Source organism: Cupressus sempervirens, chromosome 2 (genome assembly GCF_028749045.1).
Source record: "Cupressus sempervirens isolate cs-2001-9-10 chromosome 2, ASM2874904v1, whole genome shotgun sequence".
NCBI classification, from domain to species: domain Eukaryota; kingdom Viridiplantae; phylum Streptophyta; class Pinopsida; order Cupressales; family Cupressaceae; genus Cupressus; species Cupressus sempervirens.
Window position 1 is genome coordinate 761,341,910 of NC_143119.1, and position 16,399 is coordinate 761,358,308.

Consider the following 16,399-nt stretch of genomic DNA (forward strand, 5'->3'; position numbering starts at 1 on the left):
AGTAGAGGAGGTACTTGCAAAAGTTGCAGATATGTTGGAAGAGTTTTCTGATATTGTATCAGATAATGTACCTATTGGATTGCCCCCAATGAGGAAGATTAGTCACCAGATGGATTTGGTTCCAGGAGCCAGTTTTCCAAACAAGGCAGCGCACAGAATGACACCAGCAGAAAATGAAGAGTTGAACAGACAAGTTCATGAGTTGTTGCAGAAGGGGTTGATTCGAGAGAGTCTAAGTCCATGTGTTGTACCAACAGTGTTAGCACCAAAGAAGAATGGAGAATGGAGGATGTGCATAGATTCTCGTGCTATCAACAAGATCACCATCAAGTATAGATTTCCTTTGCCAAGGATGGATGATATTATGGACTGTTTGAGTGGAGCTCAGTATTTCACAAAGATAGATCTGAAGAGTGGGTACCATCAGATTCGTATCAGAGAAGGTGATGAGTGAAAGACTACTTTCAAGACAAGGGAAGGACTGTATGAGTGGTTAGTCATGCCTTTTGGGCTAACCAATGCACCGAGCACTTTCATGAGGTTCATGAATGAGGTATCGAAGGAGTTTCTAGGTAAGTTTGTCATTGTTTACCTAGATGATATATTGATCTTTAGTAAGACATTAGAGGAGCATTTGATTCATATTCACAAGGTGTTTGAAAAGTTGAGAGAAGAAAAGTTGTTGATAAACTTGAACAAGTGCAGTTTTGTGAAGAAGGAGTTGGTGTACCTGGGATTTGTAGTCTCAGGAGAAGGTCTGAAAATGGACCCAGAGAAACTGAAAGCTATCCTTGAATGGCCTACTCCAAGAAGTGCAATAGAGGTAAGATCTTTTCATGGACTCGCTACATTTTACAAAAAGTTCATAAGAAGTTTTAGCAGTATTTGTGGACCCTTGATTGAAACAATGAGAGGAGATAGAAAAGAGTTTAAGTGGACCGTAGGAGCATATGAGAGTTTCAATCTGTTGAAATAGAAAGTTACTGATCAAGCTATTTTAACACTTCCTGATTTTAATAAGGTGTTTCAAGTAGACTGTGATGCTAGTGTTACTGCAATAGGAGCTATTTTGAGCCAAGAAGGTAGACCTGTTGTTTATTTCAGTGAGAAGTTGAATGATGCAAAAAGAAAATATTTTGTTTATGATTAGGAATTTTATGCCATAGTTCAAGCATTGAAGAAGTGGAGACACTATCTTCTTCCCAAGGAGTTTGTTTTGTATATTGATCATCAAGCTTTGCAATATTTGAATAGTCAAGGAAAATTGAACCAAAGACATTCAAAGTGGGTTAAGTTTTTGCAGAGTTATACATTTGTTTTGAAATACAGAAGTGGGAAGTCTAACAAAGTTGCAGATGCTCTTAGTAGAAGACAACTTTTGCTAATAAAAATGCAGATAGAGGTGGTTGAGTTCAAGGAACTTAGTACATTGTATCCAGATGATCCTGATTTCGGTGAAGTGTGGAAGGCTTGTACATAACCTGTTACACTTGACAAGACAAAGTGGTTGGATTTTATGATCCAAGATAATATGTTGTTCAAAGGAAGCCAGTTGTGCATTCCAAGAAGTTCAATGAGAGAGAACCTCATCAAGGAGAAGCATAGTAGAGGATTGGCTAGGCATTTTGGCAGAGATAAAACTATAGCTTTGGTCGCTGAAAATTATTACTGGCCATAGTTACAGCGAGATGTGACGAAGTTTGTACAAAGTTGCCGAGTATGTCAAATGGCAAAAGGAGTGAAGCGGAATACAGGGTTGTATCAGCCATTACCTATACCAGAGAAGCCATGGGAGGATGTCAGCATGGATTTTGTTCTTGGATTACTGAGGACACAACGTGGGCATGATTCTATTTTTGTGGTGGTTGACACGTTTTCAAAGATGGCACATTTTATTCCTTGCAAGAACACTAGTGATGTTGTTCATGTAGCAGAGTTATTTTTCAAAGAAGTGGTGAGATTGCATAGTCCGCCAAAGAGTATAGTTTCAGATCGAGATACCAAATTTGTTGGGTATTTCTAGCGTACATTGTGGAAGAAGTTGAAAACAAATCTGAAGTTTAGTTCATCACATCATCCACAGACTAATGGGCAGACAGAAGCTGTCAAATCGTAGTTTGGGAAACTTGCTAAGATGCTTGGTTGGAGATAAACCAAAAGGATGGGATATGATTTTACCACAGGCGGAATTTGCATATAATAATTTTGTCAATAGGAGTACTGGTAAATCACCATTCTAGATTGTACATGGGAGTAGTCCCAGAAATGTTTCTGAATTGAGGAAGTTGGATAAGGGAGAGATAAGTAGTGCTGAAGCAGAAGATTTTGCTGAACATTTGAAGAACATCCATGAGTAGGTGTGGAAGCACATTATAAAGATGAATACACAATATAAGGCTAAGGCAAATGTGAAAAGGAGATATAAGGAATTTCAGATTGGAGATAAAGTGATTGTTCATTTGAGAAAGGAGCGTTTTCCAGTAGGTACATATAATAAGTTGAAGTTAAAAAGTTTGGACCGTGCAAGATAGTGAAGAGGCATGATTTTGGAAATGCGTATGAAGTGGAGTTGCCTGCTAAATTAAATATTTCACCAGTATTTAATATTTCAGATTTGACGAAGTATTATGAAGGAGGTGATGGAGATGAAGTTGTAGAAGCACAGTGGAGCATTCCAGCAGCTAGTTCGGCTACCAAGGAGATTGAGGAGATATTAGACAATTGTATTGGAAAAAGTACCAGAAACAAAACTTATGAGGAATATCTGGTCAAACGGAAAGGAAGACCAGTTGAGGATTCATCATGGCTAGCAAAGGAGGAGGTCAACCGTCTTGGTTTACCTTTGAACACCTGAAACGCGACGGGGTCACTTCTCAAATTACCCCGGGTGTTTGATGCAGAAGCATCCTAGGTGTAAGGGTAATCTTGCATCACCCAAAAATATTTTATTTTCAGCCTTTTCTATTTTAATAAGGACTAGTAAACAGGGTGGTTATTATTTATAGGAACTTACTATTTTTAGTAAGTTTGTCATACGAGCTCAGAATGTTCTCATTTTCTACAGGAAGGTTCATTTTAGAGTTGTAAGCCTACCATAAAAATTTTATTGCTCAAGCGTTAGTATCAAAGAAGTTATTGCGGATTTTCGATGGAAAAATTCGTAAAAAAATCTTCAAGCTCACCGTTGGAGGAGAGTGCCCGGATGAGGTCTGAAAACTCGACGAAAGGGCGCTAACGCGGTTCCAAACCTGTAGATCAAGAGTTGGCATTTCGAAAAGTGGTTATAATAGCCAATCGGAGCAATGGTTTGTGAGTTATGGCCTTCAAAAGTTTGGCTACTGAAATTTCTAAAATAATTTGTCAAAGATGTATTTGGCCGACTCTATGTGTATTGTTAGTGTCTGTCGGCCCTCGGTATTAAATTTAAGCATCTAGAACCTTCCTAGGCGGCATAAAACTACCTATTTAAGAAAGGCCCGAAGATTGTCTAGGACAGCTCTAGGTGATAGTTCGCAACACTGTCTTGCAGATTACTGTAATGAAGGCGCCCATTTGGGTTAGCATATTGTAATTGAGAATTCTGCATTTGCGGCAATAATAAGTTCATATTTTGTTCTTGCATTTGCTATTGTTTCTTTGTTTTCGTTATGAGTTTATGGTATTAAGGGGAGTCCCCTGCATCACGAAGGGTGAATTAGTTCTCCACAAACTTTTGCCCAACTAAGGATATCTTTAACAATTGTTAAACTTGCATATGAGATCAAACTAAAAAGTATATATAACAATAACACAATGCAACTCATAACACCACTATTTGTTAACTAGGGAAACCCTGGCCAAGAGAAAACCCTGGGGGGGATGATACCCACAAAATGATCCACTAATTAAAAGTATCTTGTGAAAGATAGTGACCCTGTTAGGAGTCTATTATATCCGTATAGTGTATTTGTCCTTGTTAGAGGACTAGGCCTTGTTAGAAGCCTCAGCCCTGTAAGGAGTTGGTATTACAATTACAAAAGTAGCAAGTTGGGCCCGCTACTCAAACATGCAAATACAATAGTATAATCTGTATACAAAAGGTATAGATACAAAAACCTTTATGACAGTGTTGATATCTTCATATCTGATTTGTCCTTTGTAGCTCTTTTCACAAAACTGATCATGCATCAAGTTCACATCAATACTGATCATACCAAGTGCACATTCAAACATTATATCATTACAATACAATGACACACTTACAAACAAAAGTGTCTTCCTTTATACCCAGCTGCTTAACTAGACGGCTTAACATCTAGGATGTCGTCCCAACCTTGTAAAGTCATTGTTTTGATAAACCAAAACAATCCCTTAAGCAAAAATGCCTTTACTCTGTCATCTACTCTGTTCAGCCTGCTATGACTTGTACCTGGAAAACTATTCATAACTCTCTCCGTACATCGAACATTCTTATGCGCTTTTAACCATGTGCTTATTACATAATGTAACTTGCTTCTCTCAACTGCACATAACCTCAACTACTTCCAGTAAGCCGCACTAAATAAAAATGCATAATTGTTCACTATTTTCTTGAATAATACTTAGACAATTTTCTAAGTTCAAGTATCCAAAACTTAGTATCAAGTTTTTCCTTCTTCGCAGTAGATATATGTTGCCATATATTATAACCCTATATCATCCTTACATATCCTCCTAGCCAAATTACCACCACCAATGGCAAGATCTTCTAAACAAATTGAGAAAGATAGTCTATTGAAGTGCCCATACCACTGACACCAAAGTGTACTGATAGAGAAGCAATGGGTTACCATAACAAGCTTTCGAGAATCCCCAGAGCTTACAAGTTTGAAAATACCATAATCTTCAACACCAACAATGAGTTTCCCAATCAATGATACTACATTGATGTGAACTCAAGGTTACAACAAGCTGAGGAGAATGTCTCAGAATTTGACTAACGGAGAGAAGATTGAATTTCATGCCTGGAACATAGTATACATCAAAGAAAATTAGTTTCCTTTTTCTAGATTGAATAACGATACTACTTTTTTCGACAACAATATACTCTTCTCCTCCAAAGATAACTAAAAACTGAGAATGGTTAGAAATCTATGAACCAATCCTAACAATAAGTAAAGCAGCAAGAGGCATATCAGAGCCATGTGGTGGCTCTGCTGGAAAAGAAACTTCACCTTTGTTCCTTTGGCACTCTATGTATTCTCTTACATGCTTGAGAACATCATCTTTCATACACTTCAATGAAAACCTTTCATGGATGTACTTGGATGTCTTCAAAAAGCCTGGTGACCAGCAAGCTGATTGTTACAGACAGGAATAAGAGTTTAATGTTTTAGCCTACTCTCTGGTACAAAATAGATTCTATCCTTGAAATCTAAGTTGTCAGTTCAGTTTCAGGATTGAGATTGCCAATTGGATTTTTTTGAGGGCTTGGGTTCAGTTTGGGTTCCTCCATAGGAAAACATACTTAAAAAAAAGAAAAAATTGTTTATATATGCAGCAGCAATTCAGTTCATAATACACCACTATGCTAATTATTTAGCAAAATGTCAATATAGACTACCTTGTTGCTGTTTTAGTTCAAAAATAATAAGGTCAACTATCAACAATCAGTCACCACTGATCAAATATCATATGGGACATCAAAAATACCATCGTCCTCCATATTCTGATCAATTAGAAGAACTACAAACAGTGCTATTAGTAGTAGCATTGGCACTTGCACACGCATTGGCAGCGGTATTAGCATTCTCAGCTAAAGTAGAAAAACTTGGACTCGGCAAGGACTCGGCTGGCCCAAAAAATTTAAAACTTGGGAACTACCAAATAACTCAGGGAAGTTGGCAATAACTTGGCAAATTTATTGAACATTCGAATATATACATTTCTTAAAATATTCTTAAAAACACACATAAATTAAATTTATGCAACAGAGTCAACATAATACTCATTTCCAAATATAAAGAAGAGATGCCTAATTTGATGAAGCATACTTACAGTCCTTAAGTTTATTTGCAATATGAATAAAAGACAACCAGCAGTATGTGATTGTGTCGCACTGTGATTAATTCTTCGACAAGAGTGAGACAAGTTTGAAAAGGTGGTTCAAGGACAATTTACGAGTCTGTGCACTTATATTTACACTTGGTCATTAAACTGCTAAGAATTTACCTGCCTTTTAGAAGTGAAGAATTTAGGAAAAAAAAATATTTGCAAATATCTAAGTGTTTCCATTTGCACATTTGTGAAACTGTTCTCTGATGGGCTAAGTGCATAGAAAACTGATGGATAAATCAAATGAGGGAATAGTGCATACCCCATACATATAAATGAAATATAGCTCCCAATTCTTCAACATCAGTTTTATGCCTCACAACAGTGCGATGAAGGGTAAAAGCTATAGTTGTCGTCCACAGAAAAGATGCAACGCAAAAGAAATGTGTGCTGTATCCTTGCGCATAGCAGAAAAACCTCTTTCCTGGATCCCTGTATCACTGCAAGATTTTGAGACCAAAATTTCTGCTATTTGTGATATCTTGTAATGCGTAAGAAACGTGAATGAATCTAAAAGTATGCATTGTGCAAAATAAACAAATTTGCTGCCTAAACTTGCTGAAAGAGAACACTCGAAGTTTTCTGTGTCAATTCTTTTTTGCATTTCAAAAAGGTACTCGGTTTATGAATGTCCTACTCCTGATTGCCATTTAAGTTTGAAATCAAACTTCTTGAGGAAAGAAAATGGAGTTATATTAAAGTTCAAAATCAGTGTTCTATTGACAACTAGGTTGCATAAACCTCATTTTGAAACTAGTAATCAAAATGCAAAGTCATTGCAGTTTTTCACATTCAATATAATATTGCACTCTGAAAAGTAGGAAAACAATCTTGGATCTGTTTGCACAACAAGTTCTTTGAATATAAAATTCTATGAAGTCTGGATTCCAATGTGGAAACCACAATGAAGCATAGTACATAAGAATAGTAAAGCATATATTCATGCACCATGTTGGCTCCCAAAGCAGCGATTCCACAAATCCTAAAGCAAGTGGACAAATCTTGATCCCAGAAACTAAGGAAATGTAAGTTGTTATGATCAGATTGTAACAATTATCAGCCACTGCGTGAGTGGATTAACTCTCTTCCTTTAGGCTCTGATAGGCAAAGAGGGCCATTCTCTAAGGTCTTCAAACTAGGTCCTCTGCAACTACATTTAATGCACTGTAAACTCCAAATTATGTCATTCAGCTCAAACTAATGCTGAACAAAATGGGTCTTTTAAGAAAGTTCCAATAGCAGATGGAAAACATTCCTCTGAATGCACCAAATGATACAACAGCCCTATTCCCTTTAAAATGAATCCTCTTGTGCTTTACATACATATATGCAAGAAACAAACAAGACTATTGTGGTTCTATTCCCATCAAAATGACTTCTATCATGAATCCTCTTATTCTTATTCCAGAGACATCTTCAAGCTTCTATCTTTCAATTACAGAATGGAATGCATTCCTGCATTTACTTGGTTTTGTTTCTTCCAAAAGGGGGGGAAGTTATTTGTCAACATTGAACCATGTTTTGTATTCAGACAAAAACCATTTTTGTAGGAGTTATACAGTGTGGGAGGGGCTGCATAGTCATTGTCCTTCCCTCTTATGGGGGGACTATCAATCGTATCTTTGTGATACTGAGTTTCTGGATTAGATTGTGTAAAGATATATATATAATTAATACTTTTATATATGTAATATAGATATATACATGCTTATTTTTATATATATTTATAATATATACTTATTTATATATGTAATATACATATTACATATATATATGTGTATATTTTATATATATAATATATACTTATATATATGTAATATTTATATATATATAACGTACATATAAGTATATAATATATATAGGTTATTTACACATTCATACGCCTTCTTAATCTATAGGCTTGCTTCTCTTGGATTTAGATTGGTTATTGTTTTTTCTCTCCCTTACTATTAACCTTTTTCTTGCAATTGTGAGATGCCTTCTTGTTTAGTCTTTCACACCATTTGTTTTATTATTATTTTTCTAACTTTGGGATGTGTGCAATCCCTTTCTCTTGGTCTCCTTTCTTTGATAAGTCTATAGGCTAAATCTGCAACTTACATTATTTTTCATCTCTTGCTCTCTCATCCTGATGATGGATCATGTAGTGTGATTCGAAACGTTTTTTCTTGATGACAAAAATCTTTAGACAATCTAATCCAGAAACTCAGTATCATAACTATTAGGCCCCGTTTGGTGAGCGGAATAGGAATACTTATTCTGGAATACGTATTCCGGAATAGAACGTATTCCTGTTCTCCGTTTGGTTCAGCCAATATTTGATGGGAATTCGCAGACCCGAAAATTTATGTTTTCTAAAATAAATAAAAATGGAATAGGAATACGTATTCCAATACCACCTATTTTGGTGGAATTGCAAAACCCCATTTTTGGGTTAAAAATGGAATACATATTCCATTTTTGCTTCGTATTCCAATCCCGTTTTGGTGCATCCAAACAAAGAATTCGCCATTTTTGGAATACGTATTCCTATTCCGCTCACCAAACGGGGCCTTATGGATTGTGGAAATCTAATCGTATTAATGTATCTTTGTGATCAATGAAGCCCTGGGAGTATGGATGATTCCTCCATTCATGACTGATTTCATCACTTGTACATGATTGTTTGTTGTATTCTCTCTTTTGAAGAGAGGTTTTTTCCCATGTGGATTTTCTCCTAACTCCATTTGCGAGAGACCTAAACTGACCTCATAGTTGGGACCCATCCTTGCATCATTTGCATTGGCTTTTTCCTCCCTAAATTGCACTTAAGGCTCGTGTTGGCACAAATAAAGTATTTAACTAACCAATTTATCAATTTATCTCATTCACATGCTAACTTAGCTCTCAAGATGAATTCAAGGATGACCCCACAATATGGCTTATCTGCAAGGAGAGGGGGTTGCCAACTTCATCAGTCAATTAACGGGTTAGATGAGGGCTTGTCAGCTCAGTTTGCTAGCTCCTGGGATAACAGGACAGTTTCCTTTGGGGATTTTTCTTTTGAAATCAGTGAAGAGGTGATCGCAATGGCCATTGGGTTATCTAAGGCATAGTTGATAATGGCATTTTAAACAACTAATCTAAGGCAAGTCAGGCTTCGGTTAAGAAGTAACGAGAATATGACAAAGCTCTGCTTCCATCACCTCGGGACCAGGTTTTCTTTATGACCATGAGGTACTTTACACTGGAAGGGCATTTTAAGGTGTACTATTATTATCATATGGCACTTCTTTAGGAATCCTGAAATCATCTCATTTCCTCTTTTCTTGTTAAATTCTCTTGAAAGCTATGTATTACTATTAGAAGTCAAGGAAAGTGCCTATCAAGGTAAAAAACAAATTTACTTGCATCAAGGCCTCTTACTTTTAGGCTTTATCACTTTAACTAGGTCCTCTATCCTCCTAAATCAATTGTTGTCTGTGAGGCCCCTATATTACAATGCCCCCGGCTAACCAATATTGTTGATATGCCAAACCAAAATAAAAAAGAAGGCATCAAGCATCCAGAGAACATTATAATTGTGTATTGTCCAAGCACCCTAGATAATTTGAACTTTGAGGCATCTGCCATTGAGGCTGGCCTGAAAGGTAAAGACACAATGTTGTCCGCCTCCAAGAAGAAAAGCTAAAAATCCTTCCCCACTACAAAAAAAGCAAAATTCTTTGTTCAAGCGGTAAATAATATGAACAAGGAGGTCCAGAAGGAGCATAGCACCCCCCATAGATCCAACAAATTGGCCAACAAATCCGCAATGAAGGAAAAAAAATACTTGTCGACTATGACTAAAGAAGACACAAAACAAGGGAACTAGACAACTACAAAGGGGAGTGAGAAAATCAAGACAATGGAGGGTGATGTTTTGGAGACTAATAATATCTTTAGCTCAATTAAATCTACCTCCAACAGCTTGACCAATACTTTTGATAAGGTGAAAGAGGGACCTGTTGATCCTAGCATTGACATGCTGCCGCCCGAGGAGAACCTAATTTTATCTAGCTTCAACATGGTTTCAACCAACTTGTAGAGTGAGGTGGATAGTCTAAAGAATAGAGTACGTGAAGCAGAAAGAAAATTAGTAAGCATTTCCAAGTTCAGTCATTGGGTGATGCAAGACTTTGCAACCTCCCTCCATCTGCTGCAACAGAAGATGCTAAATAAATATGAACAGGCTAATGGAAATTACAAGGACTTGTTTAAATTCCTCACTGATGACTAGTCCCATGTGCTGCATAAATCAGGTTGTGATATCAAATCTTCTCATAAGGCTTGATGGGGATCTGAACCCATACCCCTCTATGGATTTTCTGTACATTCTTACTGTTAGCCTAGGTATCTTTTGAACTCTAGTTGGTTGTTTTACATCCTCTACTGTATTAGTATAATTTTGATTAGGATTTTAGTTTCTTCAGTTATGATTAGTGCTGTTTGGTACTATGGTGGTAACTTTCATGGTTATATGTTGTTGGACTATGGCCTAAATTAATTTTACCAACTTTGTTCTTGGCTACTTTTGATGTTTATCCTTGTTAGTGTGTTCTGTTTGTACCCCTCGGGTAGTAGTCTTGCAAGGGGTCAACATCTTAGTTTTTTTCGTTGATTAATATCAAGAACATAGAATGCATCTTCAAAAATCCTTATCTGATATCAACATTACCAACTATACTATACTTGCCCATTGTAAGATCCAACAAGACCAAAAATTAGTGTTGATAGAAATGTCATCACACAAATGTAAAACTCATGCTAATAGTCATCCTTATTGTTAACATTCACACAATACAATCTCTTGAAGATCCCTAGCTCGTTATTAAGCCAACTTAAGTATAATCACAAAATCAGATTTACAAAGAATCAAATATTATTTAATGAACCTTCTATCAGACAGACTTCTTTCCAAAAATCAACAAAAAAAATGTTTCCTACCTTCTACTCAAAAATTCTATTTAGTATTAAGAATACATCCATATACAAGATTATTAAGTCTAAGCATTGAGATCAAGTGGATAATGCATTGGGTTCACATTGTGAAGGCCCAAGTTTGAGTCCCCAGAGTGACTTCTTTGATGGAATTCTAAGTGTTGTTTCTCTTAAGGAACAAACTATTGTATTGCTCAATGAAGCTAGATAATAATAACAATTGGCTCAAATGCTCATTTGAACTATAATTGAGAGACCATTAGAAATATTAAAAAACTAACACCAAGCATATAAGTGAATTGTCCAACTTAAATGTTTACACAATTTACAGTTTGTTGTGGTTCTAACAAGTAGAGTAACTTCATGTGTAATGGATATATTCCTATATCACCTATACTTATGTTGGTTATGTAAAAAGCACATTATTGAATTAGTTATTAGCTAGGTCCTATTCACATATGTTCACATGTTTACTTAAAGAGTTAGGAATCTTTCTAGAAATCTCTAGTACATGTGATCTTATCCCCTACTTGTCACAACATATGATTAAGACACTTATCATTATCCTAGTTAGTCCTATCTCTCAACCTTACCTATATAACTAAGGCATCATATGTACATGTTAATCTTTGAGCCCATTAAGCAATTGGATAATCTTTGATCAATAGATCTAACTCATTATGCTCCATAATCAAGCAATCTTTTGTTCTCATCACTCTCTTGCTAAAGGTAATATTTGGCGTTACAAATGATCATGGAAGCTTGAGTCCATTGCTATCTCTATCACAACATGAGAGCATCAAATCTGTGAACCCCTTCTCAAATTTGAGAGATAATTAGGTAGGAGCTTTTGTGGAGTGCACTTTGTGGCAAAACAGAACTCCCAATTGAGTCCAAATTCCCAAAAATCCCTTATTAAATTGATAAAATTTCAGCAATTTTAGGAGGGTTGACATATTTGCAGTGTTACCCAGGTGCGTGCACCTGAGGTAAAACCATGTCGCACTAGGTGCATGCACGTCCTAGGTGCGGGTACATTGTGCACTCGCACTTTGCCACCACTGCCAAATCGCAATTGCATCAGTTGGTGCACCCAAACGAGACGTGGGTGCTTCTTGGGTGCGGGGGTGTGAGGGTGTGTGCTCGAGTGAGCACGAGGTGCGTTTGGCACCAAGGTGAAAAAGTCTAAAATATAAAGTTTCTGGTTGTTAAATTTTATTTTATTTTAACATGGGAACCCTAATTGGGTATGGACCCCATGATGTTTCTTTCAAGGTTTAACAAGGCCAATACACATTTTCATTTTGTATTTCCATTTCATTGTTTTGCAGCAACAAGAAGCAAAAAGAGAAAAAGAGGTTGGAGGAGTTTTTGAGAGCATTGTGAGTGATTTTGCAAGGGATTGAAAGATCAAGAGGAGAGCAAGAAGATTTGATTTTGCAGAGGATTCATCAAGCTCAAGGTAGGTATTTTTTATATTACTATAGTTTTGTTTTAGAAATTTAGATTCTAGAATTTATATTTAGTATTTACTTTCAGCTTTGCATTTAAAAATTAATTTTTGAATGTTGCATTCTTGATTCTTGAATCTTGTAGATATTAGATAGTTCTAAACTTCTATATTATTACTTTATTAATTTTATTATTAAAATTGTTCTATGATTTTTATTTTTATTTTTATTTGTTGTTACTAAAGTAGGTTGAAACATATTTAGTTTACTATTTTTTTAATTTCTAAATTTTTAAGAAGGCTTTAACTAGTTTGTTCTAATGTTTTTTAAAATAATTATTAACTAATTAGGCTGAAATGTATCACGATTCATAATCATTTTTATTTTGTGAAACACAGTTTTCTAAAAGGAATCCAGACAAAGTGTAGAAGACATGGAAATTAATGAGGGAAGTGCATCTAAATATGAGCCTAAGCCTGAGGGAAGTGATCATGAGGCTGATGTAGATGCCCAATCTGATTTAGAGCCTCCTTATGTTGCACCAGGGGCGCCTTTTGGTAATTGCCTTTCACAGATTTTGGCAGAGTTTACTAGGGGTCCTTATGATCCAAAGTCCCCTCTAAAACAATTTGTTATGAGAATTACACTTTCTACAACTACAGGTGGTGGCACACAAAAATGGAAATGTAATATGTGTGGCGCAAAATGGTTTGGCAACATTACAAGTGTCAATGCACACCTTTGGACTGGTTATGGTGTGAGCTCATGCCTATTCTTCGCAGATTCTAAAAATGTGAAATACGGAATTGAAGTGAACAAACTATGGGGCATTCCTGATGATACTGCAATTCCAGTGCCTAAATCTTTGGTTGCTAGGCAAGAGGTACAAAATATACAATAGTTATAAGGGCAACAAGATACATCTACACGTATCTTGCATCAAAGAGCAAGGACTATGTCACCTACACCATCCTTTTCTTCACCTACACAGTTCAGCAAGGGAAAACAAAAAGCAAGTGCAAGTACTAGTAGTAGTAAACCCATTGCTTAATTATTTAACATGCACACAAGGGAGCAATTAGATGATGTCGTTGATGATTTCTTCTTTGCCAATGGCATGTGGCCTAATCTCCCTATTTTGTGAGGATGATATCCATGGCAATGAAAGAGGGAGAGAAATCATATTTGTCGTCAAGTGACCATAAGTTGAGGACCACAGTGTTGGATAGGGCCTATAACAAGTTTGGGATCTTTATGGAGTAGATGAAGGCATGTTGGATGGAGTCAGGCTACAACATTATCACGAATGGGTGGACGAACATTAGTCATCGACCACTCATCAATGTTATGTTCACATGCATCGAGGGCCCATACTTTTTGAGGGCATTTGATTGTTCAAGGCATCTTAAAGATGTTGATATTCAGTTTTGTGTGCTTAGGGATGCCATTGAAAAGTTTGGTCCACAAAATGTGCTCCAAGTTGTGATAGATGCAACACGTGTGCAAATCTACAGGGAGGCTTGTTGATGAAGCCTATAGACATATTTGGTGGACTCCATGTTGTGTGCTTGCCACGAACAATACACTCAAGGACATGGGGAAAATTGATTGGAGTAGACAAGTAATAATGGGAGAGAGGTGCAAATGCTTATCTGCAATCAACATACACCACATGCACTTTTTAGGGGCTTCGCAAAGAAGCAATTCTTGAAACCAGTTGCGACCAGATACGCCTCATATTATATTCTCTTGGAGAGAATGATTGAGTTGCAAGAGTCATTGCGACTCACGGTTATGACACAAGAATGGAATCGATGGCCCAAGTCTAGAACAGAACAGGGGAAGAGGGTAAAGGAGATAGTAAAGAGCGATCAGCTTTTGAGTGATGCAAAATAAAAAGTCTCCATCACTACTCCAGTGTTCTAGGTGATTAAATATGGAGATGCAGATACACCTAACCTTGGAGAGGTTTATGAATGCATTTATTCCATGCTTGGGAAGATGAGGATTGTGTGTCAGAGAGACCCTCTCTAGCATTCTATATGGAGCACATTCATCCTATCATTCACCACAGGTGGGAGAAGTTGAAGATTTGTTTGCACATGGTTTCCTATAAACCCAAATTGGTACATGCCTAGGCCTAGTAGAGTCACACCACTTCAAGATGTTGAGGTGAATAACGTGTTCTTTCAATGCATTGCCAAGATGTATGATAGTGAGATTTGCACTAAGTGTTCGAAATTTGCTAGTCTTACACGTAATCCTTAAGTCTTGATTCAGTGTTCTAAGTTCTTTATGATTATAAGATCTTTAAATTATTACTTATAAGTTATAACTTATTTTAATATTATGTTGTAAATTTGTAACTTCTAGGATACTCGGATGTTGCAAAAGTGGATCTCAAAACTATGGCACAAAAGAATCCCATTTTGTGGTGGAAATGCCATGGATCACAGAATTCAAAGATCACCTCACTAGCCATCTGATTCCTTTCTCAGGTTTGTGGCTTTACCCCTTTGTAATCTTAATTTTAAGAGTTTCACTTTACTGATTTATAATTCATTGATTTTTTATTTATCATTTGTCACAAATTGTATGAACATTTGTTTGTAAATTGTAACTTTCAACTTTGTTATCTCAAGTTTCTAGCTCCTTAGTTGTAGAGAGGAACTAGTCTACCTATAGCTTCATCCACTCTCTTAAGAGAAACAGACATATCTCTAAGAAAGCAAAGAAGTTTAGTGTTCTAAATGGTTTCTTGCAGCTCAAAGATCGCAAGGCACGCGAGTACAAAGAGCCCAACAGCACAATGGGATGTAGAGCCAGAGGATCCAACTCAAATTGATGAGGATGATGATGCAACAGAAGCCAATGTAGGGTTAGTTGGCGTTCCTTTGGAGGATCAAGATCTTACCTATGAGGAGTCTAGTAGTTCTAGTGATGAGGACTTTGTTATAGGGGATGATTAGAGAGCTCCCACCTGTTAGGATTAACCACGGACAGAAATAACAGTTACATACAAATATAACCAATATCAAAAAATAATAAATCGCACAGAAGAGAACACAAGACACACGAATTTAATGTGGTTCACCAATCCGTTGGCTATGTCAACCAACAAAAAGTCCGATATTATTATTATCCAATGATTACAATCTGCAATCCCTTACAGCTCAATACTGTTGCAAGAAGCTACAATATCACCATACATCATGAAATCATAACCCTAAGCAATTTTATACAAGTTTTTGGGTTAGAACAAAATTAGGGTTAGAATAAATCGTCCAATGGAAAAATAGCAGTCGACGCCTTTTACAATAATGGGTCATTTTTGGGTTCAAAACCCCTGTGGGGGCATTGCCCTTCGACCCCACCCTATACTGCGATAGGGAGCAATCCTAGAGCACTGCCCCAAGACCCCCGTAGAAATAATCTGGGAGGAAACTGCGCCGAATAAACCTCCGAGTCTGATTAGGCTCCACATCACAACACCACCCTTACATTCTCATTATTGACATTTTGTTGATTGTACTCACTCTAATATGGCCATGATACATTATTTCATTTCAGTGTTCAATGCTACTCTACTCATTGTAATCATGAGCATCTTTATGATATATCATATTTGAACAATCAATTTTGAATCTTTCATCTTTGTCATTTGATAGTCAATGGTTGATGGTACTATGTATGATTTATATTTTTCATCTATCATTATCATTATTATGTTTAAAGTTTTTACTATGAATATGTTACTAAGTTCAATGATCATTGATTATGAGGATTCAAGTTTCAAGTTTGAACTTATGGTTCATGAATCGCATTTCAACTTTCTATATTCAACTATATTTGGTATGTTATATTGAAGTATTATTTTATAATTAGCATTTCCATGCATAAATGTATACTATGCATGT

The 16,399-nt window shown here is 36.4% G+C and overlaps 1 protein-coding gene across 1 annotated transcript in view; it reads right to left on the reverse strand.

Annotated features, from left to right (window-relative positions):
• The window catches only part of GCR1 (G-protein-coupled receptor 1), an 87,959-nt gene that overhangs the window by 21,222 nt on the left and 50,338 nt on the right, over nt 1-16,399 (reverse strand). The window contains exon 3 of the mRNA XM_089815429.1: nt 6,335-6,504. Within this exon, the coding sequence (XP_089671555.1) occupies nt 6,335-6,504 (170 nt within the window). The remainder of the gene's footprint in view (nt 1-6,334; nt 6,505-16,399) is intronic.